This window comes from Sus scrofa, chromosome 7 (genome assembly GCF_000003025.6).
Source record: "Sus scrofa isolate TJ Tabasco breed Duroc chromosome 7, Sscrofa11.1, whole genome shotgun sequence".
In the NCBI taxonomy this organism is placed as follows: Eukaryota; Metazoa; Chordata; class Mammalia; order Artiodactyla; family Suidae; genus Sus; species Sus scrofa.
In genome coordinates, this window is record NC_010449.5 from 23,252,681 (window position 1) to 23,269,955 (window position 17,275).

At 51.5% G+C, this 17,275-nt stretch overlaps 2 protein-coding genes across 6 annotated transcripts; both read right to left on the bottom strand.

Annotated features, from left to right (window-relative positions):
- FLOT1 (flotillin 1) lies at nt 477-12,485 on the bottom strand. Of its 5 annotated transcripts, none has more exons than XM_005665748.3 (13): nt 12,260-12,485; nt 11,876-11,932; nt 11,514-11,589; nt 11,337-11,427; nt 10,969-11,112; nt 10,496-10,615; nt 10,312-10,407; nt 9,950-10,102; nt 2,818-2,999; nt 2,638-2,683; nt 2,389-2,526; nt 2,000-2,164; nt 477-781 (listed from the first exon to the last, which is right to left on the bottom strand). In XM_005665748.3, the coding sequence occupies exons 2-13, from the start codon at nt 11,916-11,918 to the stop codon at nt 752-754; spliced, it is 1,284 nt and encodes a 427-aa protein (XP_005665805.1). In that variant the 5' UTR covers nt 11,919-11,932; nt 12,260-12,485; the 3' UTR covers nt 477-751.
- IER3 (immediate early response 3) lies at nt 12,880-14,225 on the bottom strand. The gene is made up of 2 exons (XM_001927551.4): nt 13,910-14,225; nt 12,880-13,813 (listed from the first exon to the last, which is right to left on the bottom strand). Exons 1-2 carry the CDS (start codon nt 14,186-14,188, stop codon nt 13,622-13,624), a joined length of 471 nt encoding a protein of 156 aa, XP_001927586.4. The 5' UTR covers nt 14,189-14,225; the 3' UTR covers nt 12,880-13,621.

The following is a 17,275-nucleotide window of genomic DNA, read 5'->3' on the forward strand; positions in this document are numbered from 1 at the left end:
ACTGTTCCACCTGACACCATGCTTCAGAGCACAATGTAACAAGTCTCTAAGCTGTTCTGGAAGTTCAACAAATTTAAAAATATATAAATTATCCCTGACCATTTAGTAATTCTAGCAACTAATAGAATTCTCAACATTTCTTTGACTTCTACTTCAGCATGCTATGTTTTTTGGGTGAAAAACATTCCATAACTCAAAAGTACACAAATACTACTGCCTCTCCCATTCTACAAAGCCTATTGGATGCAAGGGAGAAAACTGCGTCCTAGCATTCACTCTGAATTAATGTTTTTTGTTTATCTTCGCCATGCCTGCAGCATGGGGAAGTTCCCTGGGGCCAGGGGTCAAATCCACACACAGCAATAACCCAAGCTACAAGCAGTGAACACTGGATCCTTAACCCACTGAGCCACCAGGGAACTCCTGAATTACTTTAGAATCTGCAGACCATCCCTCAAGTCTTGGTCAGGCAAGAATTCTGGACAACAGGCTCAACAGTAGTTTAATTAAATAAGTTGGGGGTGGGTTCATCAGAAGGCCATCATGGGACCCCTGGGGAACCAGCAGTCTTGGCAATATGGGGTTGGAGAAGGGAGAACCCTTTCCTTCCAAGGCAAGGCACAGGCTATTTGGCAAGGAGAGATGAGGTGAGGAGTGGAACCCCGCTCAGGGAGCCGGCTGAAGTGCATGCAATATTGGGACCGTTCAGGCAACTTGAGTTACGAAGCTGGGCATCGCGCAGGTCAGGGGTTCAGGCTGTTCGCAAAGGCTTGTGGTTCACCTGGCAAAAAGACAACAGGATGACTGTGGGGACCAGGTACCCTGTTCTCCCAGGCTGCCATCTGGATGAATGGACTGAAGGAAGGACACATCCTTCCAGGAATCTTTGAGTGTTTTCTGATACCCTACCTCACCCGCTTTGCCAAGCAGTCATTAGGATTCTTGTATAACAATGAATTACTTACTGCAAGGGGACAAAGGGGGCCAGAGTCCTGCCTGCACAGACCCTCCTTAGCTCCCAATTATCCACTGCAGTCCTCAAGGAGACTCCAAGGAACCCAGCTTGAAGGTCACTGATATGGTCTAGTGCTGTTATTTATATATGCACTTTTTATTTAACACATTTATATAGTAGTTACTATGTGCTATGCACTGTTCTAAAACTCTGCAAATACTCATTTAATCCCCTTAACAATTCAACAGGGTAGTTACTTTTATTAACCCAGTTTTAAGGTGGAAAAAACAGATGCAGAGGCGATGAACTTATGCAAGGTCACAGGAGCCGGGATTCATACCAGAGCAGTCCGGTTCTAGATCCTGCTCTCTGATCTCTACCATATTTTACAGGTGAATAAACAGGCACCAAGAAAAGCACTGACATGCCTTGGAATTAACTGTCTACAGGCTGCAACTAGTTCCTTCTACTAGTGGAGAACAGGCTCCAGAAAGAAGAGGCCTGGGTCTGAAAACCAGCTGTGTGAAATGGGCTAAGTTACCTAACATGTTGGGCATTGTTTCTTTACTTTGTAAAACCCTATGTACTCCAAAGAAGTCTGGTTTAAAAAGTGTTTTTTGGGAGTTCCCATTGTGGTGCAGCGGAAACAAATCTGACTGGTATCCATGAGGATGCGGGTTCGACTCCTGGCCTCACTCAGTGGGTTAAGGATCCGGTGTTGCTGTGAGCTCTGGTGTAAGTCGGAGACACAGCTCGGATCCAGAGTTGCAGTGGCTGTGGCATTGGCCAGCGATTACAGCTCTGAGTCGACCCCTAGCCTGGGAACTTCCATATGCTGTGGGTACAGCCCGAAATAGCAAAAAAAAAAAAAAAAAAAAAGTGTTTTTCAAACTTTTGTGTAGAAGCTTAGTACTGTGTCTGGCATGCAGAAAGCACTTAATAAATGTCAGCAGCCACCAGGCCTCCTGGGTGCGGGGCCTACTCTGTCACGTGCACAGGAATCTGGCAACTCGGCTCCACAGCCCCCTCCCTAGAGACCCTCACCTGGGAGATGCTGACGCCAGTGAGTCTCTCCACGCTCTCTGGCAGGCGGCTCAGGATGTCCAGCACTTCCCCGGTCACTTTGGCCGCCCCCATGGTCCCGCTTCCACTGGACACCAGTGTAATCTTCTTGGCCGAGGTCAAGGGACCACTGATCTCCTCTGCCACCTAGTAGGGGAGATGCCCACTCGGCGCCTGCGCTCTGACCACACCCATCCTAAGACACCTTACCCTGGGTTTTAAGACCCTTGTCCTTCACTTTGGTGAGGATCACTCTTCCTGTGGTCACACTGGCTTGTGAGTCCCATCCCTAATTAAAGGCCCCTAGCCTGGTTCTCCCCAAACCCCTCATCCCCGCCCCACTCCTCTGTTCCCACCCCCCACCCCCAGACCTGGGGCAGCTTCTCTAGCAGCATGTCCAGCTGAGCAGCCTCCTGGTACAGCTGGAAAGCCTCCGCCTTCTTGGCCATCTGCTCAGCCTCCGCCCGGGCTCGGGCCCCAATGGCAAAGGCCTCGGCCTCCCCACGCATCTGTGGAGGGTACAGGACACTGGAGGTACTGATGGCGGTAATTAAGGACAAGAAATCCCCGGGCGAGCAAGCCCCACTCCTCTACAAGCTGGCAAGAGTCACCTAACTCACCCGCACTGACTCGGCTTCTGCCTCTGCCTGCATGATCAGCTGGGACCTGGGCAAAGAAGGCAGTGGAGGGAGGAGCTGAGGAGGAGCCCGAGAGCCGGGGGAGAAAGACTCCGCCAAAGGAGTCGTCTGGGGGCGCCTAGGTGGGAAAGGAGCCAGGAGGGGACGGGGGAGGGTGTTTACTTCTCCGCCGCCGCGAGGCGCTCCAGCTTGTAGCGCTCGGCTTCCGCCGGCTTCCGCACGCGGGCCTCCAGCTCCTTCTCGCGGCGGGCGATCTCCTGCTCCTGCACCGCCACCTGCTGGGCCCGCTCCACCACCTGCACCTGCACCCGCTGCTCCTCGATCTGCTGCTTCGTCTTCGCCACCTGGGAGGACAGAGGCTCAGCGTCAGCGCTGAAGAGCAAGCGCCCAGGAAGCCGGGAGGGAGGCGGGGGCCAGGGCTCCAGGAAGGGGTGGAAACGCAGAGCAGGCACATGAGGTCGGTCCCCGTGGGCTCAGCCCGCCCAGTGGCGTCCATTTCTGGTACAGACCCAAGGGTTGGTCCGAAAGTGGCCTGATTCTCCCTCTCAGAGCCGATTTCAGCAGGGCTGTTCCCCAGGTGGCCTCAGCTTTGCGGCTGGATGGGGTTGGGAACCGCCCCTGTGCGCCGTCCAGGTGAAGCCCCTCCAAGGAGCCCTCCTCCACCTCCAAACTCGCTCAAATCCACCCACTTCTCACTACCTGCGATGCAGTGCCCTTAGTGCAGCCACTGAAATTGACTACTGAATAGCCTCCCGCCCTTTCTCTGGGGGGAGGGTGGGGTGTCTTCCTCATTTTTAAATTAATTAATTAATTAATTATGTTTGCTTTTTAAGGCCACACTTTTTTTTTTTTTTTTTGGTCTTTTTGCTATTTCTTTGGGCTGCTCCCGCGGCATATGGAGGTTCCCAGGCTAGGGGTCAAATCGGAGCTGTAGCCACCGGCCTACGCCAGAGCCACAGCAACGCCAGATCCCCAATCCAGTGAGCCAGCCCAGAGATGGAACCCACGTCCTCATGGATACTAGTCGGATTCGTTTCTGCTGCGCCACAACAGGAACTCTCTCATTTTTATCTTTTGTATGCGGTCCAAATTCAAAAGAAAAGTAAACAGTGAGAAATAAGGCTTCCTCCCACCTATTTCTCAAACCACCCACTAGTTCCCTTCCCCAGAAACCACCACGGTGAGGAGCAGCTCGTGTATCCTCCCAGGGTTACTGGAAGCAACTGCAAGAACATGGATACACAGACTCCCTCTGACTTAGGAAGGTTTCGTTTTCTTGTCCCTTGCAGAGTACAGGGATCAGAGGGCTCTTGCCCAGATGTCAGTGAGGAGTGGTTCGGGGGAGGAACACACATCTTGCCTCACTGCCTGGGCTCAGCCAGGCACCATCCTCCCTGTGGGGCTCATCAGCACAAGAGATGGTGCCCCTGCATTTACTGGGCACATCTGTCCACTGTAGGAGGAAGGGGGATTCTGGATGTGGCACCCGCTGCTATCTTCCACCCTAAAATTTCAAACCTGTTCCAAACTGGACCAGTTGCTCTTTGCTCCAGTGTGCAGGGTCACAGTGCTCCTGTGTTGGAGCCCACCCCCCACTTCTGCAGACCCATCTTTGGGGGAAACACAACCTCCAGCAGCTCCTTCATAGAGAGTATATGGGTGGGAGTTCCCATTGTGGCTCAGCATTAACGAATCTGACTAGTGTCCATAAGGATCTGGGTTCCATCCCTGGACTTGATCAGTGGGCCAAGGATCTGGTGGTGCCATGAGCTGTGGTGTAGGTTGCAGATGCAGCTCAGATCCTGTGTTACTGTGGCTGTGGCGTAGGCTGGAGCTATAGCTCTGATTCGACTGCTAGCCTGGGAACCTCCATACACTTGTGAGTGTGGCCCTAAAAAGCCAAAAAGAAAAAAGAGTACATGGGCAGTAAGTTTTTGAGATCTTGGTTTTCTGAGCTTTTGATTTCACTCTTCTATTCGAATGAGGATTAAGTTGAGTACAGGTTACCACATTATTAATTTCCACCAGAATTTTGAAGGCATTGTTCCATGGTCTTCTAGCATCTTAAAATCTGAAGTCACTCTGATGCTTTCCCCTTTGCTTGTGACCTGTTCTTTTTCTCAGGAAGCTTTTAGATCTTTTCTTAATTCTCAGTGTTCTGAAATTCATAGCAAGGTGCTTCAAGGTAGGTGTTTTCCATTCACTATGCTGGGCGCTTGGTGGATCATTTCAATCTAGAAAGTCAGATCAACATTGTTTGAATTTTTTCACTGATGATTTCCTTCTGTTGTTGTTGATTCTCCTGGGCTGGCCTCAAATATTCTTTCCTAATTTTTCCATGTTTTGTTCTATTTTCTGGGGAATTTATTAGAATTTCTCTTCCACTGGGATTTTTTTTTTTTTTCCCATTTCTGCCGTCACATTAATTGCTGAAAGCTTTTTTTGCTTTCTGTTCCATGTCCTGATTTCCTGGATGTGAATTCTTGCTTACTGAGGATTTCTTTTTTTGGCCTTGCCCATGGCATGTGGAAGTTCCCAGGCCAGGGGTCAAACCCACACCATAGCAGCAACCCCAGTCAATACAGTGACAACACCAGATCCTTAGCTTGCTGCACCACAAGAAATCTCCTAGAATATTAATTTGCAAAGCTTTCTTCTCCCTACATATTATGTATCCTTCAAATCACTTTGCTTTGCTTATGGTGTTGGTCTGTCTTTCATGGTGCAGGATTTTCTCACTTAGGCAGTCCTTGCTTGTCTGCTCACAGGGAGGAAGGTCTGAAACACTGAAGGGATGCCCTTGGGACGTGGGTGAAGCTTGCTGGCCTTGAGCTTCACTCTAGGGTGATCTGGACAGGCCATCTGAGGAAACTCTCATTCAGGAGCTTCAGGTCTTTCCTTTTGGGTTGGTCATGTTCCCCGGACCAGTCTTCTCACATCTCCTTTGCAAGATGGAGGTTCTGGGAGGCACGTGGGGTAAGGGCTTAGGGAAAGCAGGCAGCATTCAGCATTCCTTGGCAGACAGTCTCTTCATGCCCGTTACTGGTAAAGTGCCCAGGCCCCCCAGGTCACATCCTCTGGTTTATTTATCTCGTCAGAAAATAAACCCCCAGAAGTCTACTGGGGCAGAGAAGGGAGCATTACCCAGAGGCAGTGAGCCAGAGAGGAGCTCTGAGAAGTCGCTTTTCATCTGTTTTTCCTTATTTCATATATATATATATATTTTGTCTTTTTGGGGCCACACCTGCAGCATATGGAGGTTCCCAGGCTAGGGATCGAATCGGAGCTGCAGCTGCTGGCCTACACCACAGCCACAGCAACTTGGGACCCGAGCCATGTCTGCGACCTACACAGCTCATGGCAATGCCGGACCCTTGACCCACTGAGTGAGGCCAGGAATCGAACCTGCATTCTCTCTTAAAACTTAAAACTTCGTACTAGTTGGGTTCGTAACCCTAGGAGTCACAGTGGGAACTCCCCTTATTTCATCAGTCTTCATCGCAGCTCCAGAGTCTCAGATCATTTCATTGCTTTCTCCCCTGCAGCTTTGGGCTCAGCTGTCCCAGAGTTGCTTCATCAGTTACCATCACTTTCTGCTTCCAAAACGCTTTGGGAGGAGTTCCCGTCATGGCGCAGTGGTTAACGAATCTGACTAAGAACCAAAATGCTTTGGTTTCTGTTCCTTTTGTCCTTATTCACTCCCTCTTTTTCTTTCTTTCTTTCTTTTTTTTTTTTTTTTTTTGTCTTTTTGCTATTTCTTGGGCCGCTCCCGCGGCATATGGAGGTTCCCAGGCTAGGGGTTGAATTGGAGCTGTAGCTACGGCCATGCCAGAGCCACAGCAACTCGGGATCCGAGCCGCATCTGCAACCTACACCACAGCTCACGGCAACGCTGGATCGTTAACCCACTGAGCAAGGGCAGAGACCGAACCCGCAACCTCATGGTTCCTAGTCGGATTCGTTAACCACTGCGCCACGACGGGAACTCCTCTTTTTCTTTTTTCTTAAATCATTCTATGTGGTTTTAGTGAAGTTTTAAGAGAGTGCGCAATTAGCTGCACTTATTCAATCTATCTTCTTTGAAAAACCCTTTCTTTTTTGCTTTTTAGGCCCGCACACTTGGCATATGGAAGTTCCAAGGCTGGGGCGCCACAGCAATGCAGGATCTGAGCTGCATCTGCAACCTACACCACAGCTCATGGCAACGCCAGATGCTTAACCCATTGACAAGGCCAGGGATGGAACCTGCATCGTCATGGATCCTAGTCAGGTTCGTTTAACCACTGAGCCATGAAAGGAACTCCCCGAAAAACCTTCTATCTCATCTCCCTGCTTCCTCTCTTTTCTTCTGACAATCAATTATCCACACAGCAGCTGGACTAATCCTTGTAAAAGCATAAGGAGATGAGAGCGCCTCCCTGCTTAAAAGTTCTCCAATAGCTTTCCACTGTGCTTTGAATCTTCTGTCTCCACTGTGACCCCACCTGCACCCTACATGAGCTAGCCCTGCCCGCCTCTCCTCCTCACTCACAGCACACCAGCCATACCAGACACCTCCTTTGTGTTCCTGGGACAGGCCCAGCTCTTCCCTACCTCGGGGTCTTTGTACATGCTGGACTCCTGCCTAGCCATTTGCCACTTTAGCTATTTTATTTTATTTATTTATTTTGTCTTTTTGCCTTTTCTAGGGCCACACCCACGGCATACGGAGGTTTCCAGGGTAGGGGTCTAATCGGAGCTGTAGCTGCCAAGCCTACACCACAGCCACAGCAACGCGGGATCCAAGCCGAGTCTGCAACCTACACCACAGCTCACAACAACGCCGGATTCTTAACCCACTGAGCAAGGCCAGGGATCGGACCCAAAACCTCATGGTTCTTAGATTCGTTAACCACTGAGCCACGACGGGAACTCCCTTAGCTATTTAATTTTAAAATTCAGTTTCTCAGTCACCTGAGCCACATTACAAGTACTCAACATCACAGCACAGATATAGAGCATTTCCATCATCACAGAACATTCTATTTGAACAGCACCGGACGAATGTTCTTGGCCCACAAACTCCCCCACCCCCCCACCTGCAGCATGTGGAAGTTCCCAGGCCAGGGATTGAACCACCTGTGCTGCAGCTGCAGCAATGCGGGACCCTAAACCCGCTGTGCCGCAAGGAAATTACAGCCCCAGCTCTTCACAGTGCCGGCTCTTTCTCACCATCGGGGTTTATTACATACCGCTTCCTCACTGAAGCTTTCTCTGATCACCCCGACCTAATAGAGTACACCCGTTTACTTCCTTCAGAGCACTGAAACACCTTAATTAGAGCCTGTGAAGCCAACTTATTTGCTTACTGGTTGTTTCCTGTACTATAACATAAAGCTCGATGAAGTCAGGCATCTTATTGTCTCATTCACACTTATACCCTTACCCCCAAAACAATACCTGGCACACAGTAGGCACTTAATAGATATCTGTTGAATAAATCCTTATTTCCCCAGTTCCTAGCACAAAGCCTGGCACAAAATGAGAGGCTGATAAAAGCTGACAGAACCCAAGCCACCCCAACTCTTTGATTTGCAATCAAGGGAAGCCATGTTGAGAAGGTTTAGGGCCTTATCCACCCAGACTAGTAGTTTCCTCTGTTAATGCTTCTCAAACTCCAATGTGTACATGAATCATCTAGGAATTTTGTTACAATGCAGATTCTGACTTGATCAGTTGGGCTGGAGCCTCAGATTTTGTGTTTCTAACAAGCTCCCCAGTGATGCTGATGCTGCCCAGAAGCGGACCAGAGCATCCTTCGAGTTGCAAAGCACTAGGCCACAGCCACACTCAGGTACCTGTCAAGCCATCTGAGATTTAACATTATAACTAAAGGTGTGTTGCACTTTATGCTTTCAGCCTGTACCAACTGCTGCCAAAAATGAATTTCAGAATATTGCGATCCTTTGGGTAAAGGCCTTAAAGTTAATTTTTTTTTTTTTTTTTTGTCTTTTTAGAACCAGATCTGTGGCATATGGAGGTTCCCAGTCAACCTATGCCATAGCTCACGGCAACGCTGGATCCTTAACCCACTGAGTGAGGCCAGGGATTGAACCTACGTCCTCATGGATACCAGTTGGGTTTGTTACCGCTGAGCTACTAAGGGAACTCCCAAAATACAGCTGATGTTTGTTATTCATGGTATTTGTTTTATAAAGTAGCCATGAATTAATTATACTGAATCAATAATGCTTATTTTGTTCCAATGGAAAATACAAAGTTAGGTTCCTATGGGCCTCTGGTCATAACATTTTCATCAACAGAGCAAAACATACCCTTATTTTTTGTATATTTCTGCTTAGAGACACCACATGCTTACATTGTTGATTAACAATGAACTCACAGCCAATACCACTATAACTCGGGCCTGAAAGCAGCTTATCTAACACACACGTTTTCTCCATCAGGCACATCACAGCCTTCTTTCATTTAGAACAGCGGCACTTCAGCACTAGGCGTGGGGTATTTTAAACTGTGAGATCACCAACAAAGACCACAGAAGGGCAGAAAATGTGGCAATGAATATACTGTGACAATGACACTGTTTACAGCATGAGCTGAAACAAGAGGGCAGACCATCTTTTTGTTCAACCTCAACTAGGAAGCACACATGAGGCAACTCCAATTTTTCTCCACTCTGCCTGTCTGCAAATGGCCATGAGTACAAAGAGTACTGATTCTGGGAGTAACCAATAAATGTTAGCCATGAGCAAACTCTCCAGCACAGGATCGGAAAGTGATGAGGACTGACTACACCTCCCTGCATCATCAAGGGCCCCGAGTCTCACTTGGTGGATTCAAAGCCCAAGTCCATGTTTTTCTTCCTCACACCCTTCCGTGGTCACCAGGGCTGCTGTGAGCCCCTGGAGTACCCTGAGCAAGTTAGAAAAAGGCACCCCTTTCCTCTAACTGGATGCAGGCCCACTGACCCAGGCCCGAAGCACAGCTTGGTGCGTGGAGCATGGGCTGGATCTTAGCTCTGGTTCATGCCCTCATCCAGGTGCCTGTGCACAGGGCACAACCAGCCCCAAGCCTGTCATCAGCCCTACCAATGATACTCTTTCTAGGCTTTTTCACTGCTTTTCAGTTGAAATGTTTAGGTCTTTTAAATCTTCCTCATATGGAGGAGCTGGGTCAGAAGTGGAGGGCCAGAATAAGGGAACTGGAGTTAGAATATGAGAAAGAGTGGCGGCCTGAGAAGAACGGGTTGGGGGTGAAGTCCAGCCGGCCATTGGGCCAGCATGGTGGCTCTGACCTGAAGCTGATAGGCCAGGTCAGCCTGCGCTCGCCGGGTGTTGACCTCGATGTCATAGGCAGCCTTCTTCAGCTCGTAGTCCCTCTGCGCCTTGGCCATCTCGATCTCACTCAGGTATTGAGCAGACACCTTTTCCTGCTTGGCTTTGGCCTCCTGTCCATGCAGAGATCAGGAAGGGAGTCAGAGTAGGAAGAGGAAGGCCCCGGGGAGAGAGTCTGCTCTCCAACAAGCTCCCCATCTTTGCCCCACACCTGGCCTCATCTATATCCTCGCTGCCCCCACTCTTCTAGCCTCCATGCTGCCCCCTCTCCCACCAGATACTCAATAAGCCCGTAGTGACCAAGTGACCCCGTCTCTCTCACCCGGATCCCAGCATCTCTCTTGGCCTCTGCTTCCCCAATCCGAGCATCTTTTTGGACTTGAGCTGTTCGGGCCTTCCCCAAGGAGTGCAAATAGTCCTGTGGGAGCAATGGAGAAATCAGAGTCCTTGGGAGGGTTTAGGAGATGGGGGCAGGGCTGTGGAGAGGAGCCACTGCCTGGGTTTACCTGATCATCGTGAATGTCCTTCAGGGTGTAGCTGACCACGCTGATGCCCATGTTGACCAGGTCTGAGGAGGCCACTTTGAAAACTTGCTCAGAGAATTTCTGCCTGTCCTTATAGATTTCCTAGGATAACAGGAAGAGAGGTGGATGTTCTGTTGTGGCTCAGGGGTAATGAGACCGACTAGTATCCATGAAAATTAGGCCTTGATCCCTGGCCTCACTCAGTGGGTTAAGCACCCAGCATTGCTGTGGCTGTGGTGTAGGCCGGCAGTGGTAGCTCTGATTCCACCCCTAGCCCGGGAACTTCCTTACGAAGCCCTAAAAAGCAAAAACAAACAAAAAAGACACGAGAGAGGGAAGGAGGAACGTAAGTGCTCGGATCCCCTGGCCACTGTCTCCTACAGGTTAGCTCAGTCCTTAACCCCCCACTCCCACCCCAGCATCCTTTACAGATCTTTCCGGGCCCTCAGGCCCACCTCCACAGTCATGTGGGCCATGATAGCCCTCTGGTGGCCCTCCAGCGTCTCCAGTGCGATGTGGGCAATCTCAGCCTCCGTCTTCCCCAGGAACATCTGGCAGGCAGCCGCCAACATCTCCTTGTTCTGGCCCTGGATTTTCACCTGTAGCCAAAATACGGTTAGGGATAACCTAAAGGTCTCATGAAGCCAGGGGGAAGCTGGGAGAAAAGTGGGGAGAAGTCAGGTGCCTTGGGAGTCACTGGAGAAGTGGAGACATTTCTCATCTGCAGAGGTTGGGAAAGCCACGGTCAGAAGAATCTTAACGTCTGGGGATAGAGAAAGTGACAGGGGAGTAGGCTTTGAGGGAAAGGCTCTGAAAGCCTCACCTGGGCAATGCCAGTGACTGAGATGGGGACCCCATGGCGAGTGTAAACCTTTTCACTCTTGACATTGAGAGTCAATGTGTTGAGAGAGATCCTAGGGAAAAAGAAGGAGTGAACAGTGTGAAAAGGAGGAAAGAGAGAAGACAAGGGTTCCCTTTCCTTAGTTCTCCTCTCACCTACCTCTGGATTTGCTGGATGCAGGGCAGGACAAAGACACGACCTCCAGCCACCATGACTGGGGGGCTCCGGCAGAAACCTGGAAGGTCGAGAGGCAGTGGGCTGTGGTGGCTGGTGGCCAAAGTAGAGCTGGAACGTGGAAGAGAGAACTGGGCAAGGGCGGGGGGGCATCCCCACGAGGAAATCCGGGAGCGGGCGGGGCAGGGGGCGGGGAGCCTGGGCCTTGGAAGGGTATCGCTTGCAGCCGTGAGGGGTGGTGTGGGCGGAAGGCTTGGCGCTGGGGAGCTGGTAGGGAGAGGAGGAAGGGGCCTCTGCAGGGACGGAGGGGGGTGCGGGTCACTAGATGAGATGAGAACAATACTTACCAGAGACCACCATGGCCTCGTTTGGGCCACAGGTGAAAAACATGGCTCAAGGTGGAGCTGGAGGAGGGGGATAGAAAGCCTTTGCAGATCGGAAGGGGCGCCGTGGAGTACACAGGAGTAAACCTCTTCCTTTTCCCTGGCAGTCCCGCCCAGTCTGTGGCCGCAGCGGCCCAGTCGCTTCCTCACCCATGGATCCGCTAAGGCTTTTTCCCTGTGCAATTTCGCAGATCCCCAGCGACTGCCTGCTCCCTGCCCCTTGCTGTCCCTGCCCCACCTTCAGAAATGACTGTTTCTCCCTTCTCCCAGCCCCTAAAGGCCCCCAGACCCTTGCACCACCCTCCCCGCTCCTCCGCAGCCCGACTCCATCTCCCCTCCCCCAACTACCTTCCTGGACGCAGGCGGCGGCCGGGCAGGGGTCCCTGGCAGGGCGGGGGCGCGCAAGGGACCCGTGCGCGAAGCAGGGGAAGCTCGCGCAAGGCCTTTCAAGAAGCGGGATCTGGCTTGGCGCCCGCGCCCCCTACCCGGCCACACCCTGTTGCTGCGGCAGACACGACCCCGCCCCCCGCAGCACCCCACCCGCCCCCGGCGCTCGGCCCGCCCCTTTCCCGGCAGGCCCTGCTCCGGCCCGCAGCTCGCAAGTTCCCCGCCCACCCCTGCGGCCGAGCGAGCCACGAGTGGGACTGGGAGCCCCGCCTCACGCCCCTCCCCACGCTCCGCCCCAGCGCGCGGGACGTGACCTTCGTGTGTCCCGCACCCCGGGGTGAGAGATTGACTCATCTCGGATTTGCCCCGCAGAAACTAACTGGGAATACCGCAGACTGGGCAACGAACGACAGCATCCGGTCACCGGATGCTGGGTTCCGAGCCTCGAGTCTCGGGGCGGGAGCCCAGGGCCCCCGGGAGGAGAGCCCTCTGGGGATGTGGTCGTGGCTCCTCCCGCCCGGCCCTGGAGCCTGAAGTCTATGAGGAGTGGGCATCACCGCTTGCAGAGACACTCACATGACTGTTGACAGTAAATCAAGTTTATTTGTGTTCACAGAACATACTGGGCGACCCCACAGCCGCCCTCTGACAGCCCACTCACCCCCGCAGCCACCCCTTGGGGGCAACTTCAAGGAGATCGAAGGCCAAGGACAATATTTCCACGGTCCCCCGAAGCCTCACATAGTAGAGCCGAGAGTTCAGATGCTGGAGGACCTAAAGTGTCACCCGCTAAACCTAGGACCCACCACCGTCTTCGATTCCCAGCCCGGACCCGAGTTTTCTCCATCCCTCTCCCACCCTCCCTCAGTTCTGGTGCTTGCCTCCACCAATCCCACAGAACTCAATAAATACCCAGAGATCTGCACTTGCAGCAGGGAGCACATCTCGCTCCGCAGCATAAGTTAAAATAAATATTAGGTGCCCCCCTCCATCACCTAGGGGGACATACATAAATACATATAAATATTATTAGGAGCAATGAGAAATAAATTAACAACAGTCTTCCTCCCCATCCGGCCCAGCCCCAGCGTGTCGGTGCCTGTCTCTCCCAGGCTCCCAGGGCGGGCGTCTCCGCTGTAGTGTTCTGAGTGTGAGTTGCCTCAGGAGTCCCAGTTTGGGATACGCTCTTGCGCACCAGGTACACCCGGTGTTTCCTTGTGTTTTCAGATTCTTTTGGGGGTGTGGGCAGTCAGGGTTAGAAAGCGGCTGGGTGTTGCTGGAGAAAAGTGCTGAGGTCCAAAGCGTAGTCCGAGGGCTCCGAGGTCAGATTAAGGGCTCAAGAACTGGGGGCGCAGCGGTGGGCGCGGGGGATGGGGCGCTGGGGGTGTCTTCAGGGGCCAGGGGTGCCGACACACCCTCTTCAGCCATCAGGATCTGACAGAAGACGATGGTAAGCAGGAGAAAGAGTAGCTTTTTGGCAGGGTTCGGATCCTCGACTGGCAGCTGGCGCCGGACCTGAGGGGAGATGACAAAAGGGGGTTAGGTCAGGGCCCCGGCATCCAGTGGTTTACCCTGCTCTTCCCCCGGGCTGTCCGCTTCGCCGACACTCACCACTCGTGGGTAGAGGACCCGACGGCTGCGCTTTCGGAGCCCGCGGGAGGCGCTGGGGCGCGCGGCGGGGGCCACCGCGGGCTCCGGGAGAGGATCGAAGGTGAATATCTCGGGACCAGAGCCTCGCCGGGGCACCGGGCTGGTGGAGGGGGCCGGGGTCGGGGCCCGCAGGATGGTCATGGTAGGGAGAGAGCTGCGAGAGTGACACATTGTGCGCCGAGCTGAACAGAAGGACGACTGGCCCCACAGCCCCGCCGCGCCAGTTATGTACTCGAGCATGGGCGGGCCCTTACTCAACTCCACCCGCGGCTGAGAGCGGTTGGCCGGGCGGCTGGAAATTCCGACGGTTAAGCAAAGGGAGGGGGTGGAGAGTTGGCCAGGGTCAAGGAAGGCCTCAAGTGTGTGTTGTGAGTTGTGAGTGGAGGCGGGTGAAATCCCGGGCTGTGGACACATGTGGGGACATGTAGCAGCTGGAGAGGTGCCCACAGACTGTTTGAGATGGTTCAGCCACAAGCCCCATCTCTGGGGAGGCAGGAAGGCTTAAATAAGGAAGTCTGGCCATTCTGCTACAATATTGACCCAACAAAAGAACCACAGTTACACATGCACATTCACACGTCTGTGGGGATTAAGAGGCAAGTCACTACAGAAATAGCCAAAAAGCCTAAGGGAAACCAATACACTGGCACACACACACCACACTGCAGAGGCAGAAAAATTTCTCCTTTGGCTGGTCTAATAATTAAATTGACATAGGATAGATTAACAAGAGAAAACAAATTTAATTGCATGCTTACAGGAGCCCATGAAGACTTGAGATTCAAAGGCAGTCATTCAGTTGAGGTTTATAAACCATCCAGAGCTAAGGAATGAGATAGGGACCTGGGGCTTGAAGGGGAGGTAGGTAATTCACAGGAGGATGTTTGCTAATTAGATGTTTGCCCTGCCAAGCAGGTAAATCTTGCAGATGAAAGCTATCTCTCCCTGGGTCAGGCCCCCTACTTAAGTTATTTAGGCAGTTAAGGGAGAGGTAAAAAGCTTTTCCAGAGTCTGTTGATCTTGATTGCCTTCTGCTCAAAATAATCCGCATGCTCCAAAGAGGCACATTTTGGGGTGACATATTCTGCTACCCTTCAATATACACACAACACACACACGCATACACAGAACAAAGGTGCAGACACCACACAGGGGCAACCCAGCAATGTGCACAAATGTTCATACATGGCTGGAGCAGAGGACACAAAATACAAAGGCAAGAAGTTAGTAGCCACCCGGATTTAAGTTTATGTGAGGAACATTTAAACTGCGAGACATTTTGCAAATGTGGTAATGACAATAACTCGAGAACTGACACATTTTCTTTAACTGCCTTAGAAATAGCTGTTCACGGACACAGAATATAACATCTTTTGAGCATTCATGGAGCCAGGCTTCCTGTTAAATGGTACTGTTGAGTACCAAGGGGAGTTTCCTCATGTGTGCTGGGGAGCCGGGCATGCCAGATGCCAGGAGAACTACTGTTCATGTCTGTCTAATCAATCAGGCGAGGCTTCAGGGAATAATGGCATTTGAAAGGACCTTGAACAGTGGGGGGGATACCACAGAGTCAGATGTGGAAGATGACTGAGAAAGAGAATGGAATCAGCAAAGGCCTTGAGCGGAAAAGTACAGGATGTGTTTGGGGAATCATAAGAAAAACAATCTCATGGTGAGTTTCCAGTAAAGGAATAGTGGTAAAACTGAGCAGGACCCTGTGGGGCTCTCCTGGGTACAAAAGCCTTCCCATGTCCCCTGTTTCCTGTTTGTAGGGAAAAGGCTTCAGCCTCCTAGACCTTCCCTGGGTTCCAAAGGGCAGATTCAGAGAATTACTAATTAGGGAAGGCAGGGAATGCAGAAGCAGAGGAGGAGCAGTCAAGAAACAACAGTGCAGAGAAAACACAGGGTCCTGTGTATATTCCTCAAGAGATATACATAAAATATACCTTTGAGTTCTTCCGCAGGTACTAAGGCGCCACACAGGTGGAGGCTGGTAACCTCAGGCAGAGACAGGATTCCTGGAGCACCGCCCTGTTACGTCATTGACAACCAGCAGAAGAAAGTACACACCCTGTAGCCCTCACCCCAAATTTTGTCTTTCAAAACTTCCCCTTGGAGTTCTCTGTTGGCCTAGAGGTTAACGATTGTCACTGCTGTGGCTTGGGTTCCATCCCTGGCCTGGGAGCTTCCTCATGCTGCTGGTGTGGCCAAAAACCAAACAAGCAAACAAAAACCCCAATAAACTCTTCTCTGGAAACCATCCGGTGAGCACGAACCACCCATTCTCTTTGCTTGGCACTCACAATAAACCTTTCTCTGCTTCAAACTCTGATGTTTCCGTTTGTTTGGCCTCACTGTACCTTGGGTGCACGAATTTGGGCTCAGTAACAGCGGGAAGTGATGATGGCTGGACAGGAATTAGGAGGTGGGGAGAGCTTAGCAGTTAGGCCAGAGGACTGGGGACTGGGTTTGATGCTAAACTGTGGAGCTTGTGGGTCATGGGATGACGTCAAAGGAGGGCAAGTTCTAAGCTGGGAACTGCGTGGGACTGAAATAAGCAGGAACGCTGTGGGGCTCCCAGGTACAAAAGCTTTTCTGTGTCCCCCATTTCTTGTTTGAAGGAAATAGGCTTCATTCAGCCTCCATGACCTTCTCTGAGTTCCAAAGGGCAGGTTCAGACAGTTGCTCATCAGGGGATGGAGAGACAGTCAAGAAACAGCCTTGGGGCAGGATACATATAACAATATCTTTGAGCCTTTCTGCAGTTCTAACCCCCCCTCGCCCATGAATAGATGTTAACTACTTTATGAAGCATTCTTCATTTCAGAAAGAAGGTCAAGGTGAAAGAGCCTCAAGGACCACCAGAACCTGTCCTGGACTGCCTGACACCAGCTTTGAAGAAGAATGCAAGCTTGCATCTAGCCTGATCCTTATCTGTGGCACTATTTTCCACTCCCAAACTAGAAGACCCTTTCCTATTTTCTCCCAAAGGAGGGCACAGTCTTTAGGGTATTAGCCTGCTGTGGCCTCCTTTGCCTGGCAAGGCAATAAAAGCTGGTCCTATCTACTTTGCCCAAAACTCTGTATCCATGTTTCTATTTGGCACCAGTGAATAGAGGCTGAATTTGGCAATGGGATGAGAAATATGGGGACACACTGAGGGAGAGACAGGATACTATTGGAGAGGTTCAGATAGAAAGCAACAAGGGCCTGAAATGGCCATGACGCAGGGACCAAGAAGAAGAGTGGCTATAAGAGACATTCCTAGCATAAGATGACCAGAATTTAGTAATAAGATTTTTATCATAGAATCAGGGAGCATGGAAA